This window comes from Oncorhynchus clarkii, chromosome 24, assembly GCF_045791955.1.
Source record: "Oncorhynchus clarkii lewisi isolate Uvic-CL-2024 chromosome 24, UVic_Ocla_1.0, whole genome shotgun sequence".
Lineage (NCBI taxonomy): Eukaryota > Metazoa > Chordata > Actinopteri > Salmoniformes > Salmonidae > Oncorhynchus > Oncorhynchus clarkii.
Window position 1 is genome coordinate 47096449 of NC_092170.1, and position 26699 is coordinate 47123147.

General features: G+C 42.0%; 1 protein-coding gene across 1 annotated transcript in view; it reads right to left on the bottom strand.

Annotated features, from left to right (window-relative positions):
- Positions 1-26699, bottom strand: part of LOC139382346 (contactin-5-like) — a 313518-nt gene that overhangs the window by 123095 nt on the left and 163724 nt on the right. Inside the window, exon 10 of the mRNA XM_071126317.1 lies at positions 19641-19785. Coding sequence (XP_070982418.1) covers positions 19641-19785 — 145 coding nt within the window. The remainder of the gene's footprint in view (positions 1-19640; positions 19786-26699) is intronic.

Below are 26699 nucleotides of genomic sequence, written 5' to 3' on the forward strand. Positions count from 1 at the left end.
GATTGTTGTCCTTGATGATCTTTTTGGCCTCCCTGTGACATCGGGTGGTGTAGGTGTCCTGGAGGGCAGGTAGTTTGCCCCTGGTGATGCGTTGTGCAGACCTCACTACCCTCTGGAGAGACGTACGGTTGTGGGCGGAGCAGTTGCCGTACCAGGCTGTGATACAGTCCGACAGGATGCTCTCGATTGTGCATCTGTAAAAGTTTGTGAGACAAGCCACATTTCTTCAGCCTCCTGAGGTTGAAGAGGTGCTGTTGTGCCTTCTTCACCACGCTGTCTGTGTGGAAGTACCATTTGTTTGTCTGTGATGTGTACGCCGAGGAACTTAAAACTCTCCACCCTCTCCACTACTGTCCCATTGATGTGGATAGGGGGGTGCGCCCTCTGCTGTTTTCTGAAGTCCACGATCATCTCCTTTGTTTTGTTGACGTTGAGTGTGAAGTTATTTTCCTGACACCACACTCTGAGTGCCCTCACCTCCTCCCTGTAGGCCGTCTCATCGTTGTTGGTAATCAAGCCTACCACTGTAGTGTCGTCTGCAAACTTGATGATTGAGTTGGAGGCGTGCATGGCCACGCAGTCATGGGTGAACAGGGAGTACAGGAGAGGGCTGAGAACGCACCCTTGTGGGGCCCCAGTGTTGAAGCTCAGCGAGGTGGAGATGTTGTTTCCTACCTTTACCACCTTGGGGGCGGCCCGTCAGAAAGTTCAGGATCCAGTTGCACAGGGCGGAGTCAAGACCCAGGGTCTCAAGCTTAATCACGAGTTTGGAGTGTACTATGGTGTCAAGGAAATGTCTAAGTGAGCCCAAACTTTTGAACTGTAGTGTATAAGCTACATAAACTGGTTCACTGTGAACCGAAGTGGTGCCTTCCTATTTTAGGATCAACTTTTCTGGGTGACCTTCAATACGATGACCTGAAATCAGTTTCTGACGTGATTCTAAGTACCACACCAATAACAACAGCAGACAGAGTGAAATGGATAAACAGCTCAATACATGTTATTTTTCCATCTACCGACCAATCAACAATTTAAATTCCTTAATCAAGGCGATTTACTGATAACATTAAATAAGTCTAATCTCCAATAAGATTACAACACTGCTGTTATGGGTTGCGATAAGGTCTAAGCTAATAGGGAACAAGCGTTGACTGGATATTCAGCCACTTTCATTCCAGCCTCAGTGGAATATGCATTAGACTGAACAGTGTTAAAACAATGTCCCTAATGGTGACCTATTCCCTGTATAGTGTACTACTTTTGTAAAATAAAAGTAGTTTACTATATTGGAAATAAGGTGCCATTTGGGACAGGAACTCACACAGTTATATTGTTTTAAATGACCAAACAGCTGCTAATTGTGTTGTAATAAAGCAACAACACATGGAGCGTGTACATTTTCAAGTAGGGTACCCTTCATGGTGTGTCAATGTATATGATCTGAAGCATGGTGTATTTAAAGGGAACAAGGCACCACTTTCAACCAATGTACCACATTTGATTACCTGTGTAGTGTGCATGTGCCATTGATTACCGGTGTAGTGTACATGTACCATTGATTACATGTGTAGTGCACATGTACCATTGATTACATGTGTAGTGTACATGTACCATTGATTACCTGTGTAGTGTACATGTACCATTTGATTACCTGTGTAGTGTACATGTACCATTTGATTACCTGTGTAGTGTACATGTGCCATTGATTACCTGTGTAGTTTACATATACAATTGATTACCTGTGTAGTGTACATGTGCCATTGATTACCGGTGTAGTTTTTGTATTAATTAGGGATCCCCATTAGTTTTAGAAGAAAGGTCTTTGTTTCTGACCATTTTGAGCCTGTAATTGAACCCACAAATGCTGATGCTCCAAATACTCAACTAGTCTAAAGAAGGCCAGTTTTATTGCTTCTTTAATCAAAACAACAGTTTTCAGCTGTGCTGACATAATTGCAAAACGGGTTTTCTAATGATACATTTGTCTTTTAAAATGATAAACTTGGATTAGCTACCACAACCTGCCATTGGAACACAGGAGTGATGGTTGTTGATAACGGGCCTCTGTACGCCTATTTAGATATTTCATTTAAAAAAAACGCAGTTTCCAGCTACAATAGTCATTTACAACATTAACAATGTCTAAACTGTATTTCTAAACATTTTGATGTTATTTTAATGCACAAAAAAAAAATCCTTTCAAAACCATATATACAGTGGGGCAAAAAAGTATTTAGTCAGCCACCATAATCATGAGTCATTTAGGTAAACATTGGATCATTCAGAGATCCTCACTGAACTTCTGGAGAGAGTTTGCTGCACTGAAAGTAAAGGGGCTGAATAATTTTGCACGCCCAATTTTTCAGTTTTTGATTTGTTAAGAAAGTTTGAAATATCCAATAAATGTCGTTCCACTTCATGATTGTGTCCCACTTGTTGTTGATTCTTCACAAAAAAATACAGTTTTATATCTTTATGTTTGAAGCATGAAATGTGGCAAAAGGTCGCAAAGTTCAAGGGGGCCGAATACTTTCGCAAGGCACTGTATATACATATATATATATATATATATGAGAGGAGATAAATAAAAGGCTCATTACAGTTGAGAGGTTCTGACAGTCATCCAACTCAGTGGAGGTTGGTGTAGAGAGCAGATGGCTTTAGACTGTGGACCTACTGACAGACCAGGACCTGGTGTAGAGAGCAGATGGCTTTAGACTGTGGACCTACTGACAGACCAGGACCTGGTGTAGAGAGCAGATGGCTTTAGACTGTGGACCTACTGACAGACCAGGACCTGGTGAAGAGAGCAGATGGCTTTAGACTGTGGACCTACTGACAGACCAGGACCTGGTGTAGAGAGCAGATGGCTTTAGGCTGTGGACCTACTGACAGACCAGGACCTGGTGTAGAGAGCAGATGGCTTTAGGCTTTGGACCTACTGACAGACCAGGACCTGGTGAAGAGAGCAGATGGCTTTAGACTGTGGACCTACTGACAGACCAGGACCTGGTGAAGAGAGCAGATGGCTTTAGACTGTGGACCTACTGACAGACCAGGACCTGGTGTAGAGAGCAGATGGCTTTAGACTGTGGACCTACTGACAGACCAGGACCTGGTGTAGAGAGCAGATGGCTTTAGACTGTGGACCTACTGACAGACCAGGACCTGGTGTAGAGAGCAGATGGCTTTAGACTGTGGACCTACTGACAGACCAGGACCTGGTGTAGAGAGCAGATGGCTTTAGACTGTGGACCTACTGACAGACCAGGACCTGGTGTAGAGAGCAGATGGCTTTAGGCTGTGGACCTACTGACAGACCAGGACCTGGTGTAGAGAGCAGATGGCTTTAGACTGTGGACCTACTGACAGACCAGGACCTGGTGTAGAGAGCAGATGGCTTTAGACTGTGGACCTACTGACAGACCAGGACCTGGTGTAGAGAGCAGATGGCTTTAGACTGTGGACCTACTGACAGACCAGGACCTGGTGTAGAGAGCAGATGGCTTTAGGCTGTGGACCTACTGACAGACCAGGACCTGGTGTAGAGAGCAGATGGCTTTAGACTGTGGACCTACTGACAGACCAGGACCTGGTGTAGAGAGCAGATGGCTTTAGACTGTGGACCTACAGACAGACCGGGACCTGGTGTAGAGAGCAGATGGCTTTAGGCTGTGGACCTACTGACAGACCGGGACCTGGTGTAGAGAGCAGATGGCTTTAGACTGTGGACCTACTGAGAGACCGGGACCTGGTGTAGAGAGCAGATGGCTTTAGGCTTTGGACCTACTGACAGACCAGGACCTGGTGAAGAGAGCAGATGGCTTTAGACTGTGGACCTACTGACAGACCAGGACCTGGTGAAGAGAGCAGATGGCTTTAGACTGTGGACCTACTGACAGACCAGGACCTGGTGTAGAGAGCAGATGGCTTTAGACTGTGGACCTACTGACAGACCAGGACCTGGTGTAGAGAGCAGATGGCTTTAGACTGTGGACCTACTGACAGACCAGGACCTGGTGTAGAGAGCAGATGGCTTTAGACTGTGGACCCACTGACAGACCAGGACCTGGTGTAGAGAGCAGATGGCTTTAGACTGTGGACCTACTGACAGACCAGGACCTGGTGTAGAGAGCAGATGGCTTTAGACTGTGGACCTACTGACAGACCAGGACCTGGTGAAGAGAGCAGATAGCTTTAGACTGTGGACCTACTGACAGACCAGGACCTGGTGTAGAGAGCAGATGGCTTTAGACTGTGGACCTACTGACAGACCAGGACCTGGTGTAGAGAGCAGATGGCTTTAGGCTGTGGACCTACTGACAGACCGGGACCTGGTGTAGAGAGCAGATGGCTTTAGACTGTGGACCTACTGACAGACCGGGACCTGGTGTAGAGAGCAGATGGCTTTAGACTGTGGACCTACTGACAGACCAGGACCTGGTGTAGAGAGCAGATGGCTTTAGACTGTGGACCTACTGACAGACCAGGACCTGGTGTAGAGAGCAGATGGCTTTAGACTGTGGACCTACTGACAGACCAGGACCTGGTGTAGAGAGCAGATGGCTTTAGACTGTGGACCTACTGACAGACCAGGACCTGGTGTAGAGAGCAGATGGCTTTAGACTGTGGACCTACTGACAGACCAGGACCTGGTGTAGAGAGCAGATGGCTTTAGACTGTGGACCTACTGACAGACCAGGACCTGGTGTAGAGAGCAGATGGCTTTAGACTGTGGACCTACTGACAGACCAGGACCTGGTGTAGAGAGCAGATGGCTTTAGACTGTGGACCTACTGACAGACCAGGACCTGGTGTAGAGAGCAGATGGCTTTAGACTGTGGACCTACTGACAGACCAGGACCTGGTGTAGAGAGCAGATGGCTTTAGACTGTGGACCTACTGACAGACCAGGACCTGGTGTAGAGAGCAGATGGCTTTAGACTGTGGACCTACTGACAGACCAGGACCTGGTGAAGAGAGCAGGTGGCTTTAGAGTGTGGACCTACTGTGAACATGGCTTATTGGCTACAGTCTCTGTTCTCCTTTCAGTGACTGACAGACCGACCGACACATTAGTACTTTCCAAACTTCCTTTTATGTTTGCAGATTTTCAATCCCATTATATTTGAGCTTGGACCTCAGGAATATAGATTAATATTTACCAAGTTGTAATTTTTTATAAAAAAATTCATTTTTTCAATTCCAAAAAACAAACAGATATTATCTGAATGACATTGGCTGGGAGAAAGGGGAGAGAGAGAGAGAGGGGTATCTTGGCTCCTCTCTAAGTTGCCTTGTAGGCAGGCAGGGAACTCATCAAGGCAAAACAGAATCTTCATAAGGAGACTGAAGCTTGGAGACATTCTTCAAATTAGGGAAAGAGAGCACACATCCACAAAGGATGGAAGAGGCAGGAAGGAAGACCACATGCTAGTTGGGTATACAGCACTATGCAATTGAAACCAACCTGACAGAGAGAAAATAAATGGTGTCTGGCTATGTGATAGAATAACTTGTTTTGTTGTTTTATCATCTCATAATAACAATAAGACAATGGGGATTTTATTAGGTCTTATTTAAGAACAAGGCTTTCTAAGAATGAAATAAATTAAAATGGTATTCAAATACTAATGTGTACTAATACAAATGTCTGTTTGACAATTGAGTCTGTCTGTCTGTCTATCTGAAACTAACAGTGACTTTCCATTAAGGAGACAACAACGCAGAACATTAGCGGAAATCCATGTTAATTACAAACATTCATTAAGTCAGCACAGCTGTCAATGTCTGATAAACGCTAACGGATGTAGCTGCTTCGATTCCACTCCTCTACCCCTACACCCCTGCTCTGCCAGAATGTAACTTCTCGCCCTCCCTGCCTCCACAGAGGTCTTTCTTGCCAATCGTTAATGTCAGAGACAGACAATCTTCTGAGAATTTGTTATCCTGGCCAAGACATGGAGACGCATCAGTCTTCTGTTTATCTCAGTTCAGCTGAAGGAGGATCATCTCTCAAGGCAGTAATGAGAAGCATTATGGACATTTACCTTCGGTATCAGAGATGTATGTCTGTACTTTCAGAAATCAGCCCTCAGACACTGTTCAGTAGGCTGCAACAGATTTCCCTGTGAAAATATAATTAGCATAATAAAAAAAATCCCCATCAGAATCCATCTGTTTAAGATCAGATTTTTTTTATTGGCTGGGTCTCAATCCACGGCCAGATACCATGTTGTCCTTTCGAATATATGGTGGAAGGTCACAGAGTTACAGCGGTGTTTGTTAGACCAGGAGACATCCCGAAAATCGTTTTTCTCGCAAAAACGTCTGTAGCGTCCAAACAGTTTGGGCTACAAACTAGTATGATTCCACTATGGAAAATGAGACTCTTTAGGACTAAGCCTCTTTTTCCTCAATTTCCGCATGACTGACGTGCCCAAAGTAAACTGCCTGATGCTCAGGCCCTGAAGGCCCTGAAGCCAGGATATGCATATAATTGTTTCTGTTTATTGGGTTTAATTGGGTACACCTGTTTTGAGTTAGTGTTTGTTTGTTGGCTATTTAAGGGCACTAGGGCCGCTGGGTATTTGTGCGGGCTGGGTTTCCCATGGAACTCATAGCCAGCATAGTTTCACATGGAACTAATAGCCAGCATAGTTTCCCATGGAACTCATAGCCAGCATAGTTTCCCATGGAACTCATAGCCAGCATAGTTTCCCATGGAACTCATAGCCAGCATAGTTTCCCATGGAACTATTTAGCCAGCATAGGTTCCCATGGAACTCATAGCCAGCATAGTTTCCCATGGAACTAATAGCCAGCATAGTTTCCCATGGAACTAATAGCCAGCATAGTTTCCCATGGAACTCATAGCCAGCATAGTTTCCCATGGAACTCATAGCCAGCATAGTTTCCCATGGAACTCATAGCCAGCATAGGTTCCCATGGAACTCATAGCCAGCATAGTTTCCCATGGAACTCATAGCCAGCATAGTTTCCCATGGAACTCATAGCCAGCATAGTTTCCCATGGAACTCATAGCCAGCATAGTTTCCCATGGAACTCATAGCCAGCATAGTTTCCCATGGAACTCATAGCCAGCATAGTTTCCCATGGAACTCATAGCAAGCATAGTTTCCCATGGAACTCATAGCCAGCATAGTTTCCCATGGAACTCATAGCCAGCATAGTTTCCCATGGAACTCATAGCCAGCATAGTTTCCCATGGAACTCATAGCCAGCATAGTTTCCCATGGAACTCATAGCCAGCATAGTTTCCCATGGAACTCATAGCCAGCATAGGTTTCCATGGAACTCATAGCCAGCATAGGTTCCCATGGAACTCATAGCCAGCATAGTTTCCCATGGAACTCATAGCCAGCATAGTTTCCCATGGAACTAATAGCCAGCATAGTTTCCCATGGAACTCATAGCCATCATAGTTTCCCATGGAACTCATAGCCATCATAGTTTCCCATGGAACTCATAGTCAGCATAGTTTCCCATGGAACTCATAGCCAGCATAGTTTCCCATGGAACTCATAGCCAGCATAGTTTCCCATGGAACTCATAGCCAGCATAGTTTCCCACGGAACTCATAGCCAGCATAGTTTCCCATGGAACTATTTAGCCAGCATAGGTTCCCATGGAACTCATAGCCAGCATAGTTTCCCATGGAACTCATAGCCAGCATAGTTTCCCATGGAACTCATAGCCATCATAGTTTCCCATGGAACTCATAGCCATCATAGTTTCCCATGGAACTCATAGTCAGCATAGTTTCCCATGGAACTCATAGCCAGCATAGTTTCCCATGGAACTAATAGCCAGCATAGTTTCCCATGGAACTCATAGCCATCATAGTTTCCCATGGAACTCATAGCCATCATAGTTTCCCATGGAACTCATAGTCAGCATAGTTTCCCATGGAACTCATAGCCAGCATAGTTTCCCATGGAACTCATAGCCAGCATAGTTTCCCATGGAACTATTTAGCCAGCATAGTTTCCCATGGAACTCATAGCCAGCATAGTTTCCCATGGAACTCATAGCCAGCATAGGTTCCCATGGAACTCATAGCCAGAATAGGTTCCCATGGAACTCATAGCCAGCATAGTTTCCCATGGAACTCATAGCCAGCAAAGTTTCCCATGGAACTCATAGCCAGCATAGTTTCCCATGGAACTCATAGCCAGCATAGGTTCCCATGGAACTCATAGCCAGCATAGTTTCCAATGGAACTCATAGCCAGCATAGTTTCCCATGGAACTATTTAGCCAGCATAGGTTCCCATGGAACTCATAGCCAGCATAGTTTCCCATGGAACTCATAGCCAGCATAGTTTCCCATGGAACTAATAGCCAGCATAGTTTCCCATGCAACTCATAGCCAGCATAGTTTCCCATGGAACTCATAGCCAGCATAGTTTCCCATGGAACTCATAGCCAGCATCGTTTCCCATGGAACTATTTAGCCAGCATAGGTTCCCATGGAACTAATAGCCAGCATAATTTCCCATGGAACTCATAGCCAGCATAGTTTCCCATGGAACTCATAGCCAGCATAGTTTCCCATGGAACTCATAGCCAGCATAGTTTCCCATGGAACTCATAGCCAGCATAGGTTCCCATGGAACTCATAGCCAGCATAGTTTCCCATGGAACTCATAGCCATCATAGTTTCCCATGGAACTCATAGCCATCATAGTTTCCCATGGAACTCATAGCCAGCATAGTTTCCCATGGAACTCATAGCCAGCATAGTTTCCCATGGAACTCATAGCCAGTATAGTTTCCCATGGAACTATTTAGCCAGCATAGTTTCCCATGGAACTCCTAGCCAGCATAGTTTCCAATGGAACTCATAGCCAGCATAGTTTCCCATGGAACTCATAGCCATCATAGTTTCCCATGGAACTCATAGCCAGCATAGTTTCCCATGGAACTCATAGCCAGCATAGTTTCCCATGGAACTCATAGCCAGCATAATTTCCCATGGAACTCATAGCCAGCATAGTTTCCCATGGAACTCATAGCCAGCATAGTTTTCCATGGAACTCATAGCCAGCATAGTGTCCCATGGAACTCATAGCCAGCATAGTTTCCCATGGAACTCATAGCCAGCATAGCTATAATGGAGAGTGATACCTGGTAATGCTTCTTTCAGATCTTGAAATGTCCTCAAATCAGTACTATCCATGACATCGCCAAGGGTACGGATACAGCATTTTGACCATTGGGGCAATGTGAAAGGAAGTCCTCCAGATAACAAGGCATTGTTGTTAAATAATGGAGTCAGGGCATACCTGTAAGTTTAATAAAGTGCTTCTTTAATGCACACACTGTGAACCACGGTCACCCCACTTTCGGGTGCTCAAACTAAATGCCCCAGACACAGGGAACGAAAACAGTCCAGCACTAAATACATGAACATCTAATGCAAACACCAGGGTTACAATAACCAATCCCGCACAAAGAACCAGGCGGGCCAGCTGACTAATAAAGCCTCACTAATTACAACCAACTCAAAACAGGTGTACTCAATAAACACATAAGGAGGGGGAGAAAAGAATCAGCTTTTAGCAGCTAGTAGGCCGGCGACGACGACAGCCGAGCGCCACCCGAACGGGAAGGGGAGCCACCTTCGGTCGGAGTCGTGACAATGCCATTTCGTTTCCCAATTGCATAGCTTTTAAAATTTGTTTCAAATAGAAATTGTTAGAGCAATAATAGGACCAATGCGTAGTTTAAATTGTTAAAGAGAAAATGAACACCATTTCTTCCAGGGCAATGGGAGCCATCATATTTCTCTCTATTCTCAGCCAGGGAGCTGAAGAGTCATGTCTAAACCAATTTGTAATTGGGTGAAATGCTAAAGCTGGAAATACAGTTAGAAGTTTGGAACAGATTGTCCCCCAGTGTCTTTCCCTCTCTGTAAATGTGTTCATTTAATCCGGGAAATTTGACCTTTCCATATTTATTTTAAAAATGCACTGTGGATTTTATCCCGATTGCTGGAAGGGGGAGACATTGGAAGCATTGAGGTCACGAAATTCAACCGAGGCAATATATTACGTAATTTTCACAGTAGGTATTCTGCCGGTTAGAGTGACTGGGATGTTAATCAATACACTGAGGTCTGATTTAATTGATTTAAGTGTTCTGTTGAAGTTTTTGGCAATGGTTTTATCAAAAAAAGGAAATATATCTACTCCTAAATATTTGAGTTACAATCGGGATTCCATAAGTATTGATTGGAGTCTCTTTCCTTGAGGGGGAGTAGGGCAGATTTGGTTAAATGTATTTTACAGTGCCTTCGGAAAGTATTCAGACACATTGACTTTTTCCTCATTTTATTACGTTACAGCCATGTTCTAAAATTGATTTTTTTTTAATCCTCAGCAATCTACACACAATACCCCATAATGACAAAGCAAAAACAGGTTTTAGAATTTTTTGCTAATTTATTAAACATAAAAGACAGACCTTATTTACATATGTATTCAGACCCTTTGCTATGACAATAGTAATTGAGCTCAGGTGCATCCTGTTTTCATTGATCGTCCTAGAGATGTTTCGCGCAACTTGATTGATTGGACTTATCCATCATATAAGGTCCCACAGTTGACAGTGCATGTCAGAGCAAAAACCAAGCCATGAGGTCAAAGGAATTGTCTGTAGAGCTCAGAGACAGAATTGTGTCGAGGCACAGATCTGGGGAAGGACTGAGCAATCGGGGGAGAAGGGACTTGATCAGGAAGGTGGCCAAGAAGCCGATGGTCACTCTGACAGAGCTCTAGAGTTCCTCTGTGGAGATGGTAGAGCATTCCAGAAGGACAACCACTGCAGCCCTCCACCAGTCTGGTCCTTGTGATAGAATGGCCGGACCCACTCCTCAGTAAAAGGCACATGACAGCCTGCTTGGAGTTTGCCAAAAAGCACCTAAAGGACTCTCAGACCATGAGAAACAAGATTCTCTGGTCTGATGAAACCAAGATTGAACTCTTTAGCCTGAGGAAACCCGTCTGGTGGAAACCTGGCACCATCCCTACTTTGAAGTATGGTGGTGGCAGCATCATGCTGTGGGGATGTTTTTCAGCGGCAGGGACTGGAAGACTAGATATAATAATAAGTCAAATATGTATTGCTGTAGACTACACCACTGCTGTTATCCTTAACGGCAAGCGTTTATTCAAGTTGGATAATCTTTGGTTGCCGACAGCAGTCGTACCATTGGAAGACAGCTTGGACTGTAGCCTACAAAAGCCTATTCCAGCTCTTATCCCGCGATCCATCACACATGATTGGTGTGTCATCATACTGGTCGATGATTTGTGGTCAGAACCAGCTTAAACGTGCACATTTTTTCCAATGCTGATTTGAATGTCATTGAGAAAACAGTGTCAAATATTTTTTTGCAAACATCCTTTCTGAATTAAAAAATAATCCTTGAAATAATCATTGAGATTTTCAAAAGTGTCTGTAATCTGATTACAATGTTTTCGCTGGTAATGTAACAGATTACAGTTACCGTATCTTGATAATCGCTTACATGTAATGGATTACATCTCAGCATCCTGGTCCCTCCTTCACTACCTCTCAGCATTCCTTAGACATTGTACACCAGCTGTTACTGACAAATACAGTGCCTTGCAAAAGTATTCAACCCCCTTGGAGATTTTCACGATTATGTTGCAATACAACCTATAATTCAAATAGATTTTTATGTGGATTTCATGTAATGGACATACACAAAATAGTCCAAATTGGTGAAGTGAAATTTAAAAAATAACTTGTTTCAAAAATAAAGAAATAAAGAAAAAGCTGAAAAGTGGTGCATATATCAACCACTTTGCTATAAAGCCCCTGAATAAGATCTGGTGCAACAAATTACCTTCAGAAGTCACATAATTAGATAACTAAAGTCCACCTATGTGCAATCTCAGTGTCACATGATCGCAGTATATACAGTTGAAGTCGGAAGTTTAAATACACTTAGGTTGGAGTCATTAAAACTCATTTATCAACCACTCCACAAATGTCTTGTTAACAAACTATAGTTTTGGCAAGTCGGTTAGAACATCTACTTTGTGCATGACACAAATAATTTTTCCAACAATTGTTTACAGACAGATTATTTAATTTATCATTCACTGTATCACAATTCCAGTGGGTCAGAAGTTTACCTTGAGATGAACGTACTTTGGTGCAAAAAGTAAAATTCAATCTCAGAACAAGAACAAAAAACCCTGTGAAGATGCTGGAGGAAACAGGTACAAAAGTATCTATATCCACAGTAAAATGAGTCCGATATCGACATAACCTGACAGGCCGCTCAGCAAGGAAGAAGCCACTGCTCCAAAACAACCAAAAAGCAAGACTATAGTTTGCAACTGCACATGGTGAGAAATGTCTTCTGGTCTGATAAAACAAAAATAGAACTGTTTGGCCGTAATGACCATTATGTTTAAAGGAAAAAGGGGGAGGCTTGCAAGCCGAAGAACAACATCCCAACAATAAAGCACGGGGATGCCAGCATCATGTTATGGGGGGTTCTTTGCTGCCGGAGGGACTGGTGCAGTTCACAAAATAGATGGCCTCATGGGGAAGGAAATTTACGTGGATATATTGAAGCAACATCTCAAGACATCAGTCAGGAAGTTAAAGCTTGGTCACAAATGGGTCTTCCAAATGGACAATGACCCCAAGCATACTTCAAAAGTTGTGGCAAAAAAAAAAAAGTCAAGGTATTGGAGTGGCCATCACAAAGCCCTGACCTCAATCCTATAGAAAATGTGTGGGCAAAACTAAAAAAGCGTGTGCGAGCAAGGAGGCCTACAAACCTGACTCAGTTACACCAGCTCTGTCAGGAGGCCAACAAACCTGACTCAGTTACACCAGCTCTGTCAGGAGGCCTACAAACCCGACTCAGTTACAACAGCTCTGTCAGGAGGAATGGGCCAAAATTCACCCAACTTATTGTGGGAAGCTTGCGGAAGGCTACCCAAAATGTCTGACCCAAGTTAAACAATTTAAAGTCAATGCTACCAAATACTAATTGAGTGTATGTAAACTTCTGACCACTGGGAATGTGATGAAAGAAATAAAAGCTGAAATAAATAATTCTCTCTCCTGTTATCCTGACATTTCACACTCTTAAAATATGTGGTGATCTTAATAAACTAACTGACCTAAAACAGGGAATTTTTACTAGGATTAAATGTCAGGAATTGTGAAAAACTGAGTTTAAATGTATTTGGCTAAGGTGTATGTAAACCTCCGACTTCAACTGTATACACCTGCTCTGAAAGGCCCAGGATTCTTGGTCTTGGCCATGGTGGAGAGTTTGGAATCTGATTAATTGATTGCTTCTGTGGACAGGTAACAAACTAAGATTAGGAGCATTCCCTTTAAGAGCGTGCTCCTAATCTCAGCTCGTTACCTGTATTAAAGACACCCGGGAGCCAGAAATCTTTCTGATTGAGAGGGTATCAAATACTTATTTCCCTCATTGTAGTCTCACTTTTGTTATTTTACTGCTGCTCTTTAATTAATTGTTACTTTTATTTCTTATTGTTTTAGGTATTTTTCTTAAATCTGCATTGTTGGTTAAGGGCTTTGTTATGTGAATTATGTTATCAATGTTCATGAACTGAACTTCAATTAAACTGCTCAGTCTGCAACCTAGAATTTGTAAGAGTCCCAGCTACAATAGTCTGAAAGTTTATTCACGAGAGCGCTCCCCAGTTGTACAAAACCATCCATTTTATACTGGCTCCTTACGCACATACCTTCACACACAAACAGTAGGTATCCTACGCACATACTGTATCACTACCCAGCCGACAAAGATTAGGGAGACCGTGAGAAGTACTCCCTGCCCTCTCCTAAATCTCCCAGCCTAGCCAGGTCGGCACCAAATTTTGCTCAGACAGTCTGTGTTTAAGATACTATAAAGATACTGTATATTGTACAGATATATTGTTATACCCTAATTCTGACTAAAACTACACACATAATTAATTATACTTTTACTGACTAAAACTACACACATCATTAATAATAATTTTATGATTCTAATCAATTTCATACAATTATATGGTTTCAGGGTGGAATATTCTAATCATGAATTTAAACATATAAATTCCATTATCAAATATAAATTCCATTATCAGGCTTGTAAGTAAGCATTTCACTGTAAGGTTAGGGTTAGGGTTACCTGTTGTAACCCTAACCTGTTGTATTCGGTGCATGTGACAAATACACTTTGATTGGATTTGAATAATCTTGAAATGTATTCTAAAACTCACAGGCAGCCAGTGCAGAGACTTTAAAACCCGGTGTAATGTGTGTTCTCCGTCTGGTCTTAGTCAGTACCCGTGCTGCAGCATTCTGTATGTTTTACAGTTGACCAACGGCTCTCTTGGGTAGACTAGATAGGAGAGCATTACAGTAGTCAAACCTGCTTGTCATAAAAGCACAAATGAGTCTCTCTGTATCAGCCTGAGAGAGAAATGGCCGCACCTTGGCAATGTTCCTCAGGTGGTAAAAAGCAATTTTGTTCAAATTACTAATGTGTGAATTTAAATTTAGAACAGAATCTGAAATAACCCTTAGGTTTTTTTACCTGGTGTTTTATCTTTGTGGCCAGTGATTTAAAATGTGCAGATTCTGTCTTTGTGCTTTGGCTCCAACAATAAGTTGATTTAGCTGGAGGAAGTTGTGAGCCATCCAAGTATTTAAATCACTAATACAGTCTAATAATTTATCTGTCGAGCTAAAATCCTCTGGTAACACAAAAATGTAAAGTTGTGTATCGTCTGAGTAGCAGTGAATATCAATGCTGTGCTTTCTGATAATTCTGCCACGGGTAACATATATGAACTAAACAGTACCGGACCCAAAATAGAACCTTGTGGAACACCACATGTTATATGTGTTTTCTCTGAGTTATGTTCTCCAAGGGGGACAAAAAAACTATTGACCGATTAAATAAGTCCTAAACTAATTTAGAACTGGACCGGAGAGGCCAACCCACCTCTCCAGACTGTCCCGAAGGACATCATGGTCAACAGTGTTGAATGTAGCACTTAAATCCAAGAGTACAAGGCCGGAGAGCTGTTTGGCATCTGTGTTGGCTCTAAGATCATGTACCACTTCAACTAAGGCTGTTCCTGTGCGGTGGTGGGCACAAAAAACAGTTCGGAATTTTTTTAAATACAGTTGCCACTTCAAAAGTTATTTTGCTGTTTGAAAACCAATTTCTCCAGAGTTTTGCTTAAGGATGGAAGATTGGAGATTGGCTGAAAATTGCTTATAGATGAACAATCGAGATGACTTTTCACCAGAAGGGGTTTCACCATAACAGTTTTGAGTGCAGTGGGGAAAGTGTCTGTGAACAGGGAATGATTAACAATAGCTTGCACTTCTTCAGATATGCAATTAAAAACTGTTTTGTATAAGGTGGTGGGGATAGGATCTAGAAGGCAGTTGTGATGTCAATTTCCTGACCATGTCTGTGTCAACCAGGAAAATAAATCCATAGTGCCTTTGCGTGGTAGGCTAGGACACATATCATCAAACTTCTCATTAGGTCTTGCTTGTCTGATACCCAGCCTAATGTTTGCTATCGCTGAAATATGCCGCAAAATCATGACATTTACATGTGGAGGAAAGTTCACATAGGTTTGATCAGGCCATCGACGGTCAAGAAGATACCTCTCTTGTTAGTGATCAAGTTAGTCAAATGAGACCATATGGCATTTTTAATGGCCTTGTTATATATACAAAGTTGCTCTCTTAGAATATCATAAAAGACCTGGCAAAATGTAAAGTATGGGCCCCTGAGTGGCACAGCGGTATAAGGCACTGCATCTCAGTGCAAGAGGTGTCAGCACAGTCCCTGGTTTGAATACAGGCTGATTCACATCCGCCTGTGATTGGGAGTCCCATAGGGCGGCCCACAATTGGCCCAGCATCGTCCAAGTTTGGCCGGGGTAGGCCGTCATTGTAAATAAGAATTTGTTCTTAATAACTGACTTGTTGAATAAAATAGTACAACTTTAGGACTAATGTAAAGTGACAGTAGGAGTAATGAACAGTGACATGTTAGGGCTAATGTAAGTTGACACTTTAGGACTAATGAAAAGTGACATGTTAGGACAAATGTACAGTGACACATTAGGACTAATGTACAGTGACACGTTAGGACTAATGTACAGTGACACTTTAGGACTAATGTAATGTGACATGTTAGGATTAATGAAAAGTGGCATGTTAGGACTAATGTACAGTGACACTTTAGGACTAATGTAATGTGACATGTTAGGACTAATGAAAAGTGACATGTTAGGACTAATGAACAGTGGTGACATGTTAGGACTAATGAACAGTGGTGACATGTTAGGACTAATGAACAGTGACATGTTAGGACTAATGAACAGTGGTGACATGTTAGGACTAATGAACAGTGACACTTTAGGACTAATGAACAGTGACAAGTTAGGACTAATGAACAGTGAAATGTTAGGACTAATGGACAGTGACATGTTAGGACTAATGAACAGTGGTGACATGTTAGGACTAATGAAAAGTAACATGTTAGGACTAATGAAAAGTAACATGTTAGGACTAATGAACAGTGACACGATAGGACTAATGAAAAGTAACATGTTAGGACTAATGAACAGTGACACTTTAGTACTAATGAACAGTGAAATGTTAGGACTAATGAACAGTGACATGTTAGGACTAATGAACAGTGGTGACATGTTAGGACTAATGAAAAGTAACATGTTAGGACTAATGAACAGTGACACGATAGGACTAATGAAAAGTAACATGTTAGGACTAATGAACAGTGACACTTTAGAACTAATGAAAAGTAACATGTTAGGACTAATGAACAGTGACACTTTAGGACTAATGAACAGTGAAATGTTAGGACTAATGAACAGTGGTGACATGTTAGGACTAATGAAAAGTGACATGTTAAGACTAATCTAATGTGACACGTTAGGACTAATGAAAAGTAACATGTTAGGACTAATGAACTTTAGGACTAATGAACAGTGGTGACATGTTAGGACTAATGAACAGTGGTGACATGTTAGGACTAATGAACAGTGATGACATGTTAGGACTAATGAACAGTGATGACATGTTAGGACTAATGAACAGTGGTGACATGTTAGGACTAATGAACAGTGGTGACATGTTAGGACTAATGAACAGTGATGACATGTTAGGACTAATGAAAAGTGACATGTTAGAACTAATGAACAGTCGTGACATGTTAGGACTAATGAAAAGTGACAACGGCTGGAGTGTCTAAATATAAGGGGGTAAACTACATAACATACTACACCCATCTGTTCCAACCTCTCTACTCCAACCTCTCTGTTCCAACCTCTCTGTTCCAACCTCTCTGCTCCAACATCTCTGCTGCAACCTCTCTGTTCCAAGTTCTCTGTTCCAACCTCTCTGTTCCAACCTCTCTGCTGCAACCTCTCTGTTCCAACCTCTCTGCTGCAACCTCTCTGCCCCTCACCTCTCTGCTCCAATCTCTCTGCTCCAATCTCTCTGCTCCAACCTCTCTGCTCCAACCTCTCTGTTCAAACCTGTCTGCTCCAACCTATCTGCTCCAATCTCTCTGCTCCAACATCTAACCTCTCTGCTCCAACCTCTCTGCTCCAACCTCTCTGCTCCAACCTCTCTGCCCCTCATCGCTCTGCTGCAACCTCTCTGCCCCTCACCTCTCTGCTCCAACCTCTCTGCCCCTCACCTCTCTGCTCCAACCTCCAACCTCTCTGTTCCAACCTCTCTGCTCCAACCTATCTGCCCCTCACCTCTCTGTTCCAACCTCTCTGCTCCAACCTCCAAACTCTCTGCTCTAACCTCTATCTTTTCTGTTCCAACCTCACTGCCCCAACCTCCCTGTTCACACCTGTCTGCTGCAATCTCTCTGACCCTCACCTCTCTGCTGCAACCTCTCTGTTCCAACCTCTCTGTTCCAACCTCTCTGCTGCAACCTCTCTGCCCCTCACCTCTCTGCTCCAATCTCTCTGCTCCAACCTCTCTGCTGCAACCTCTCTGCTGCAACCTCTCTGCTGCAACCTCTCTGCCCCTCACCTCTCTGCTCCAACCTCTCTGCTGCAACCTCTCTGCTGCAACCTCTCTGTTCCAACCTCTATGTTCCAACCTCTATGTTCCAACCTCTTTGTGCCAACCTCTCTGTTGAAACCTGTCTGCTCCAAAACCTCTGCTCCAACCTCTCTGCTCCAACCTCCAACCTCTCTGCTACCACCTCCAACCTCTCTGCTCCAACCTCTCTGCTGCTACCTCTCTGCTGCTACCTCTCTGCTCCAACCTCTCTGCCCCAACCTCTCTGCTTCAATCTCTAACCTTTCTGTTCCAACCACTCTGCTCCAACCTCTCTGCCCCTCACCTCTCTGCTCCAATCTCTCTGCTCCAACCTCTCTGATTTAACCTCCAACCTCTCTGCTCCAATCTCTTACCTCTCTGCTCCAACCTCTAACCTCTCTGCTCCAACCTCTCTGCTCCAACCTCTCTGCCCCTCATCGCTCTGCTGCAACCTCTCTGCCCCTCACCTCTCTGCTCCAACCTCTCACCTTTCTGCTCCAACCTCTCTGCCCCTCACCTCTCTGCTACAACCTCCAACCTCTCTGTTCCAACCTCTCTGCTACAACCTCTCTGCCCCTCACCTCTCTGCTGCAACCTCTCTGTTCCAACCTCTCTGCTGCAACCTCTCTGCTCCAACCTCTCTGCTCCAACCTCTCTGCTCCAACCTTCAACCTCTCTGCTCCAACCTCCAACCTCTCTGCTCTTAACTCCAACCTCTCTGCTACAACCTCCAACATCTCTGCTACAACCTCCAACCTCTCTGCTCCAACCTCTCTGCTGCAACCTCTCTGCTCCAACCTCTCTGCTCCAACCTCTCTGCTCCAACCTCTCTGCTCCAACTTCCAACCTCTCAGCTCCAACCTCCAACCTCTCTGCTCCAACCTCTCTGCTCCAACCTCTCTGCCCCAACCTCTCTGCTCCAACCTCTCTGCCCCAAGCTGTCTGCCCCAATCTCTCTGCTCTAACCTCTCTGCCCCAACCTTTCTGCTCCAACCTCCAACCTCTCTGCACCAACCTCCATCCTCTCTGCTCCAAGCTCTCTTCTCCAACCTCTCTGCTCCAACCACTCTGCTCCAACCTCCAACCTCTCTGCTCCAACCTCTCTGCTCCAACCTACAACCTCTCTGCTCCAACCTCTCTGCCATAACCTCTCTGCTCCATCCTCCAACCTCTCTGCTCCAACCTCCAACCTCTCTGCTCCAACCTCTCTGCTCCAACCTCCAACCTCTCTGCTCCAAACTCCAACCTCTCTGTGTGCATTTTAGAGGGTTGGGATAAAACAAAAGTGACATTTCCATTTAAGCTTTGTGTTGGAAAATAAAATAATTTTAGCGGTTGGTTTCCTACAAACAGATTAAGCCTAGTTCTGTACTAAAAAGCAAGCTCAATGGATAATCTCCATCGGAAATAATGTTTTAGACCAGGACTAAGCTAAATCGTTGTCTGGGAAACTACCCATAAACCTTGTTGCTTCTTTTCAAATTCCATCCATACCTTCTGCTGGGATGAATGCGTCTGTCTCCTCTCCTCCATGTTACTCTAGGCTTGGGTGATGCTCGGGGTTTACACTCCAACAACACGTCCTTCCCCAACGTGGCGATCAGACGGACAGGGTTAAGGCTGAAGACTGGGGGCGATGCTGTGGAACAGGCCAAAGTGGGCATAATACTATCAAATCAAAAGAGACGCATAACCGTTCAACATGATGGAAATTGAATATTTTACCTTGCAAATAAATATCATAATAATTGTTTTGGTCCATTTAACAATTATCAAGAGCTACAACAAGAGCTACAACAAGAGCTACCTCAAGACAATTTAGAACCAGGAACAGATATAACCCTTGGTTCACTGCAGACCTGTCTGCCCTTGACCAGCACAAAAACATCCTGTGGTGTTCTGCATTAGCATCAAATAGCCCCCGTGATATGCATCTTTTCATGGAAGTTAGGAAACAATATACACAAGCAGTTAGGAAAGCTAAGGCTAGCTTTTTCAAGCAGAAATTTGCATCCTGTAGCACAAACTCAAAAAAGTTCTGGGAAACTGTAAAGTCCATGGAGAATAAGAACACCTCCTCCAAGCTGCCCATTGCACTGAAGATAGGAAACACTTTCACCACCAATAAATCCACGAAAATTGAGAATTTCAAGAAGCATTTTTCTATGGCTGGCCATGCTTTCCACCTGGCTATCCCTACCAAGGTCAACTGCCCGGCACCCCCCACAGCAACTTACCCAAATAGCTGATGTTCTGAAAGAGCTGCAAAATCTGGACCCCTACAAATCATCCGGGCTAGACAATCTGGACCCTCTCTTCCTAAAATTTTCTGCCAAAATTTTTGCAACCCCTATTACTAGCCTGTTCAACATTTATTTGGTATCGTCTAAGATCCCCAAAGATTGGAAAGCTGCTGCGGTCATCCCCCTCTTCAAAGGGGGAGACACTCTAGACACAAACTGCTACAGACCTATATCTATCCTACCCTGCCTATCTAAGGTCTTCGAAAGCAAAGTTAATAAACAGATCACTGACCATTTCGAATCCCACCGTACCTTCTCCGCTATGCAATCTGGCTGCCGAACTGGTCATGGGTGCACCTCAGCCACGCCCAAGGTCCTAAACGATATCATACCCGCCATCGATAAGAAACAATACTGTTCAGCCGTATTCATCGACCTCGCAAAGGCTTTCCACTCTGTCAATCACCACATTCTTATCAGCAGACTCAACAGCCTTGGTTTGTCAAATGACTGCCTCGCCTGGTTCACCAACTACTTCTCTGATAGAGTTCAGTGTGTCAAATAAGAGGGCCTGTTGTCTGGACCTCTGGCAGCCTCTATGGAGGTGCCACAGGGTTCAATTCTCGGGCCGACTCTTCTCTGTATACATCAATGATGTTGCTCTTAATGCTGGTGATTCTCTGATCCACCATGCAGACGACACTATTCTGTATATTTCTGGCCCTTCTTTGGACACTGTGCTAACTAACCGCCAGACAAGCTTCAATGACTTAAAATGCCATAGGCATCTCCAATCCAAAATTATATCAAGAATCGGTTTCCTATTTAGCAAAAAAAGCATCCTTCACTCATGCAGCCAAACATACCCTCGCAAAAATGCCCATCCTACCGATCCTCGACATCGGCGATGTCATTTACAACATAGCCTCCAGCACTCTACTCAGCAAATTGGATGCAGTCTATCACAGTGCCATCTGTTTTGTCATCAAATCCCCATATACTACCCACCACTGCGACCTGTACACTCTCGTTGGCTGGCCCTTGCTTCAAACTCGTCACCAAACCCACTAGCTCCAGGTCATCTATAAGTCTTTGCTAGGTAAAGCCCCACCTTATCTCAGCTCACTGGTCACATAGCAGCACCCACCCGCAGCACGTGCTCCAGCAGGTATATCTCACTGGTCACATAGCAGCACCCACCCGCAGCACGCGCTCCAGCAGATATATCTCACTGGTCACATAGCAGCACCCACCCGCAGCACGCGCTCCAGCAGGTATATCTCACTGGTCACAGTGTAAATGAGAACTTGTTCTCAACTGGCCTACCTGGTTAAATAAAGGTGATCTGGCCTACCTGGTTAAATAAAGGTGATCTGGCCTAGCTGGTTAAATAAAGGTGATCTGGCCTACCTGGTTAAATAAAGGTGATCTGGTCTACCTGGTTAAATAAAGGTGATCTGGTCTACCTGGTTAAATAAAGGTGATCTGGTCTACCTGGTTAAATAAAGGTGATCTGCCCTACCTGGTTAAATAAAGGTGATCTGGTCTACCTGGTTAAATAAAGGTGAAATAAAACACATTTAAAAAAAGAGTTACATCAAGAAAAATATAACATGTTAAGCATCAAAATCAAATCAAATCAAATTGTATTTGTCACATTCACAAGGTTAGCAGATGTTAATGCGAGTGTAGCGAAATGCTTGTGCTTCTAGTTCCGACAATGCAGTAATAACCAACAAGTAATCTAGATAACAATTCCAAAACTACTACCTTATAGACACAAGTGTAAGGAGATAAAGAATATGTACATAAAGATATATGAATGAGTGATGGTACAGAGCGGCATAGGCAAGATACAGTAGATGGTATTGAGTGCAGTATATACATATGAGATGAGTATGTAAACAAAGTGGCATAGTTAAAGTGGCTAGTGATACATGTATTACATAAAGATGCAGTAGATGATATAGAGTACAGTACATACGTATACATATGAGATGAATAATGTAAGGTATGTAAACATTATATTAGGTAGCATTGTTTAAAGTGGCTAGTGATGTATTTTACATAATTTCCCATCAATTCCCATTATTAAAGTGGCTGGAGTTGAGTCAATGTGTTGGCAGCAGCCACTCAATGTTAGTGGTGGCTGTTTAACAGTCTGATAGCCTTGAGATAGAAGCTGTTTTTCAGTCTCTCGGCCCCAGCTTTGATGCACCTGTACTGACCTCACCTTCTGGATGATAGCGGGGTGAACAGGCAGGGGCTCGGGTGGTTGTTGTCCTTGATGATCTTTATGGCCTTCCTGTGACATCAGGTGGTGTAGGTGTCCTGGAGGGCAGGTAGTTTGCCCCCGGTGATGCGTTGTGCAGACCTCACTACCCTCTGGAGAGCCTTACGGTTGTGGGCGGAGCAGTTGCTGTACCAGGTGGTGATACAGCCCGACAGGATGCTCTCGATTGTGCATCTGTAGAAGTTTGTGAGTGCTTTTGGTGACAAGCCAAATTTCTTCAGCCTCCTGAGGTTGAAGAGGCGCTGCTGCGCATTCTTCACGATGCTGTCTGTGTGGGTGGACCAATTCAGTTTGTCTGTGATGTGTACGCCGAGGAACTTAAAACTTACTACCTTCTCCACTACTGTTCCATCGATGTGGATAGGGGGGTGTTCCCTCTGCTGTATCCTGAAGTCCACAATCACTTACTACAGTCTGGATAATACAGTATGGATAATACAGTATGGATAATACAGTATGGATAATACAGTATGGATAATACAATATGGATAATACAGTATGGATTATAGAGTATGGATAATACAATATGGATAATACAGTATGGATAATACAGTATGGATAATACAGTATGGATTATAGAGTATGGATAATACAGTATGGATAATACAGTATGGATAATACAGTATGGATAATACAGTATGGATTATAGAGTATGGATAATACAATATGGATAATACAGTATGGATTATAGAGTATGGATAATACAGTATGGATTATAGAGTATGGATAATACAATATGGATAATACAATATGGATAATACAGTATGGATAATACAGTATGGATAATACAGTATGGATAATACAGTATGGATAATACAATATGGATAATAGAGTATGGATAATACAATATGGATAATTCAATATGGATAATGCAGTATGGATAATACAGTATGGATAATACAGTATGGATAATACAATATGGATAATACAGTATGGATAATACAGTATGCATAATACAGTATGGATAATACAGTATGCATAATGCAGTATGGATAATACAGTATGGATATTTTTACAGTATGGATAATATAGTATGGATAATACAGTATGGATAATACAGTATGGATAATACAGTATGGATAATACAGTATGCATAATACATATGGATAATACAGTATGGATAATACAATATGGATAATACAGTATGGATAATACACTATGCATAATACAGTATGCATAATACAGTATGGATAATCCAATATGCATAATACATATGGATAATACAGTATGGATAATACAATATGGATAATATAGTATGGATAATACAGTATGCATAATACATATGGATAATACAGTATGGATAATACAATATGGATAATATAGTATGGATAATGCAGTATGGATAATACAATATGGATAATACATTATGGATAATACAGTATGCATAATGCAGTATGGATAATACAGTATGGATAATACAGTATGGATAATATAGTATGGATAATACAGTATGGATAATACAGTATGGATAATACAATATGGATAATACATATGGATAATACAGTATGGATAATACAATATGGATAATATAGTATGGATAATGCAGTATGGATAATACAATATGGATAATACATTATGGATAATACAGTATGCATAATGCAGTATGGATAATACAGTATGGGTATTTTTACAGTATGGATAATACAGTATGGATAATACAATATGGATAATACAGTATGGATAATACACTATGCATAATACAGTATGGATAATACACTATGCATAATACAGTATGCATAATACAGTATGGATAATACACTACGCATAATACAGTATGCATAATACAGTATGGATAATACAGTATGCATAAAACAGTATGGATAATACAGTATGGATAATACAGTATGCATAATACAGTATGGATAATACAGTATGGATAATACAGTATGGATAATACAATATGGATAATACAGTATGGATAATACAATATGGATAATACAGTCTGGATAATACAATATGGATAATACAGTATGGATAATACAATACGGATAATACAATATGGATAATACAGTATGGATAATACAGTATGCATAATACAGTATGGATAATACAGTATGGATATTTTTACAGTATGGATAATATAGTATGGATAATACAGTATGGATAATACAGTATGGATAATACAGTATGCATAATACAGTATGGATAATACAGTATGGATAATACACTATGGATAATACAGTATGGATAATACAATATGGATAATACAGTATGGATAATACAGTATGGATAATACATAATGCATAATACATATGGATAATACAGTATGGATAATACAATATGGATAATATAGTATGGATAATGCAGTATGGATAATACAATATGGATAATACAGTATGCATAATGCAGTATGGATAATACAGTATGGGTATTTTTACAGTATGGATAATACAGTATGGATAATACAATATGGATAATACAGTATGGATAATACACTATGCATAATACAGTATGGATAATACACTATGCATAATACAGTATGCATAATACAGTATGGATAATACAATATGGATAATACAGTATGGATAATACAGTATGGATAATACAGTATGGATAATACACTACGCATAATACAGTATGCATAATACAGTATGGATAATACAGTATGCATAAAACAGTATGGATAATACAGTATGGATAATACAGTATGCATAATACAGTATGGATAATACAGTATGGATAATACAGTATGGATAATACAGTATGGATAATACAATATGGATAATACAGTATGGATAATACAGTATGGTTATACAGTATGGATAATACAGTATGGATAATACAGTATGGATAATACACTATGGATAATACAGTATGGATAATACAATATGGATAATACAGTATGGATAATACAGTATGGATAATACAGTATGGATAATACAATATGGATAATACAATATGGATAATACAGTATGGATAATACAGTATGGATAATACAGTATGCATAATACAGTATGGATAATACAGTATGGATAATACAGTATGGATAATACACTATGGATAATACAGTATGGATAATACAATATGGATAATACAGTATGGATAATACAGTATGGATAATACAGTATGCATAATACAGTCTGGATAATACAGTATGGTTATACAGTATGGATAATACAGTATGCATAATACAGTATGGTTATACAGTATGGATATTTTTACAGTACATGTTCTCTGAGAAATATGCAGTCATAATTATCCAGTCCATAAATAAACTAAAGTGTTCTACCAGAGATAAAACAAATCCAGGCTAAATGATCAAAATGATTCAACCCTCCCTCTCTCATCTTCAACATGTACAGTTAATTACTGCTGCTGTTTCCCCAGGGAATCCTTCTGACAAATCAGATGACTCAAATGTTTTCCAAGCCAACTGATCAAATCATGGACTTAATTGAGTTGACATTTGAAAACTGTGTCTCAAATGGCACCCTATTCCCTTTATAGGGCACTACTTGTGGCACTATATAGGAGACCCTATTCCCTTTTTATAGGGCACTACTTGTGGCACTATATAGGAGACCCTATTCCCTTTATCAGACACTACTTTAGGCACTATATAGGATACCCTATTCCCTTCATAGGGCACTACTTTAGGCACCATATAGGAAACCCTATTCCCTTCATAGGGCACTACTTGTGGCACTATATAGGAGACCCTATTCCCTTCATAGGGCACTACTTTAGGCACTATATAGGAGACCCTATTCCCTTTATAGTGCACTACTTGTGGCACTATATAGGAGACCCTATTCCCTTCATAGGGCACTACTTTAGGCACTATATAGGAGACCCTATTCCCTTCATAGGGCACTACTTTAGGCACTATATAGGAGACCCTATTCCCTTTTTATAGGGCACTACTTGTGGCACTATATAGGAGACCCTATTCCCTTCATAGGGCACTACTTTAGGCACTATATAGGAGACCCTATTCCCTTTTTATAGGGCACTACTTGTGGCACTATATAGGAGACCCTATTCCCTTCATAGGGCACTACTTTAGGCACTATATAG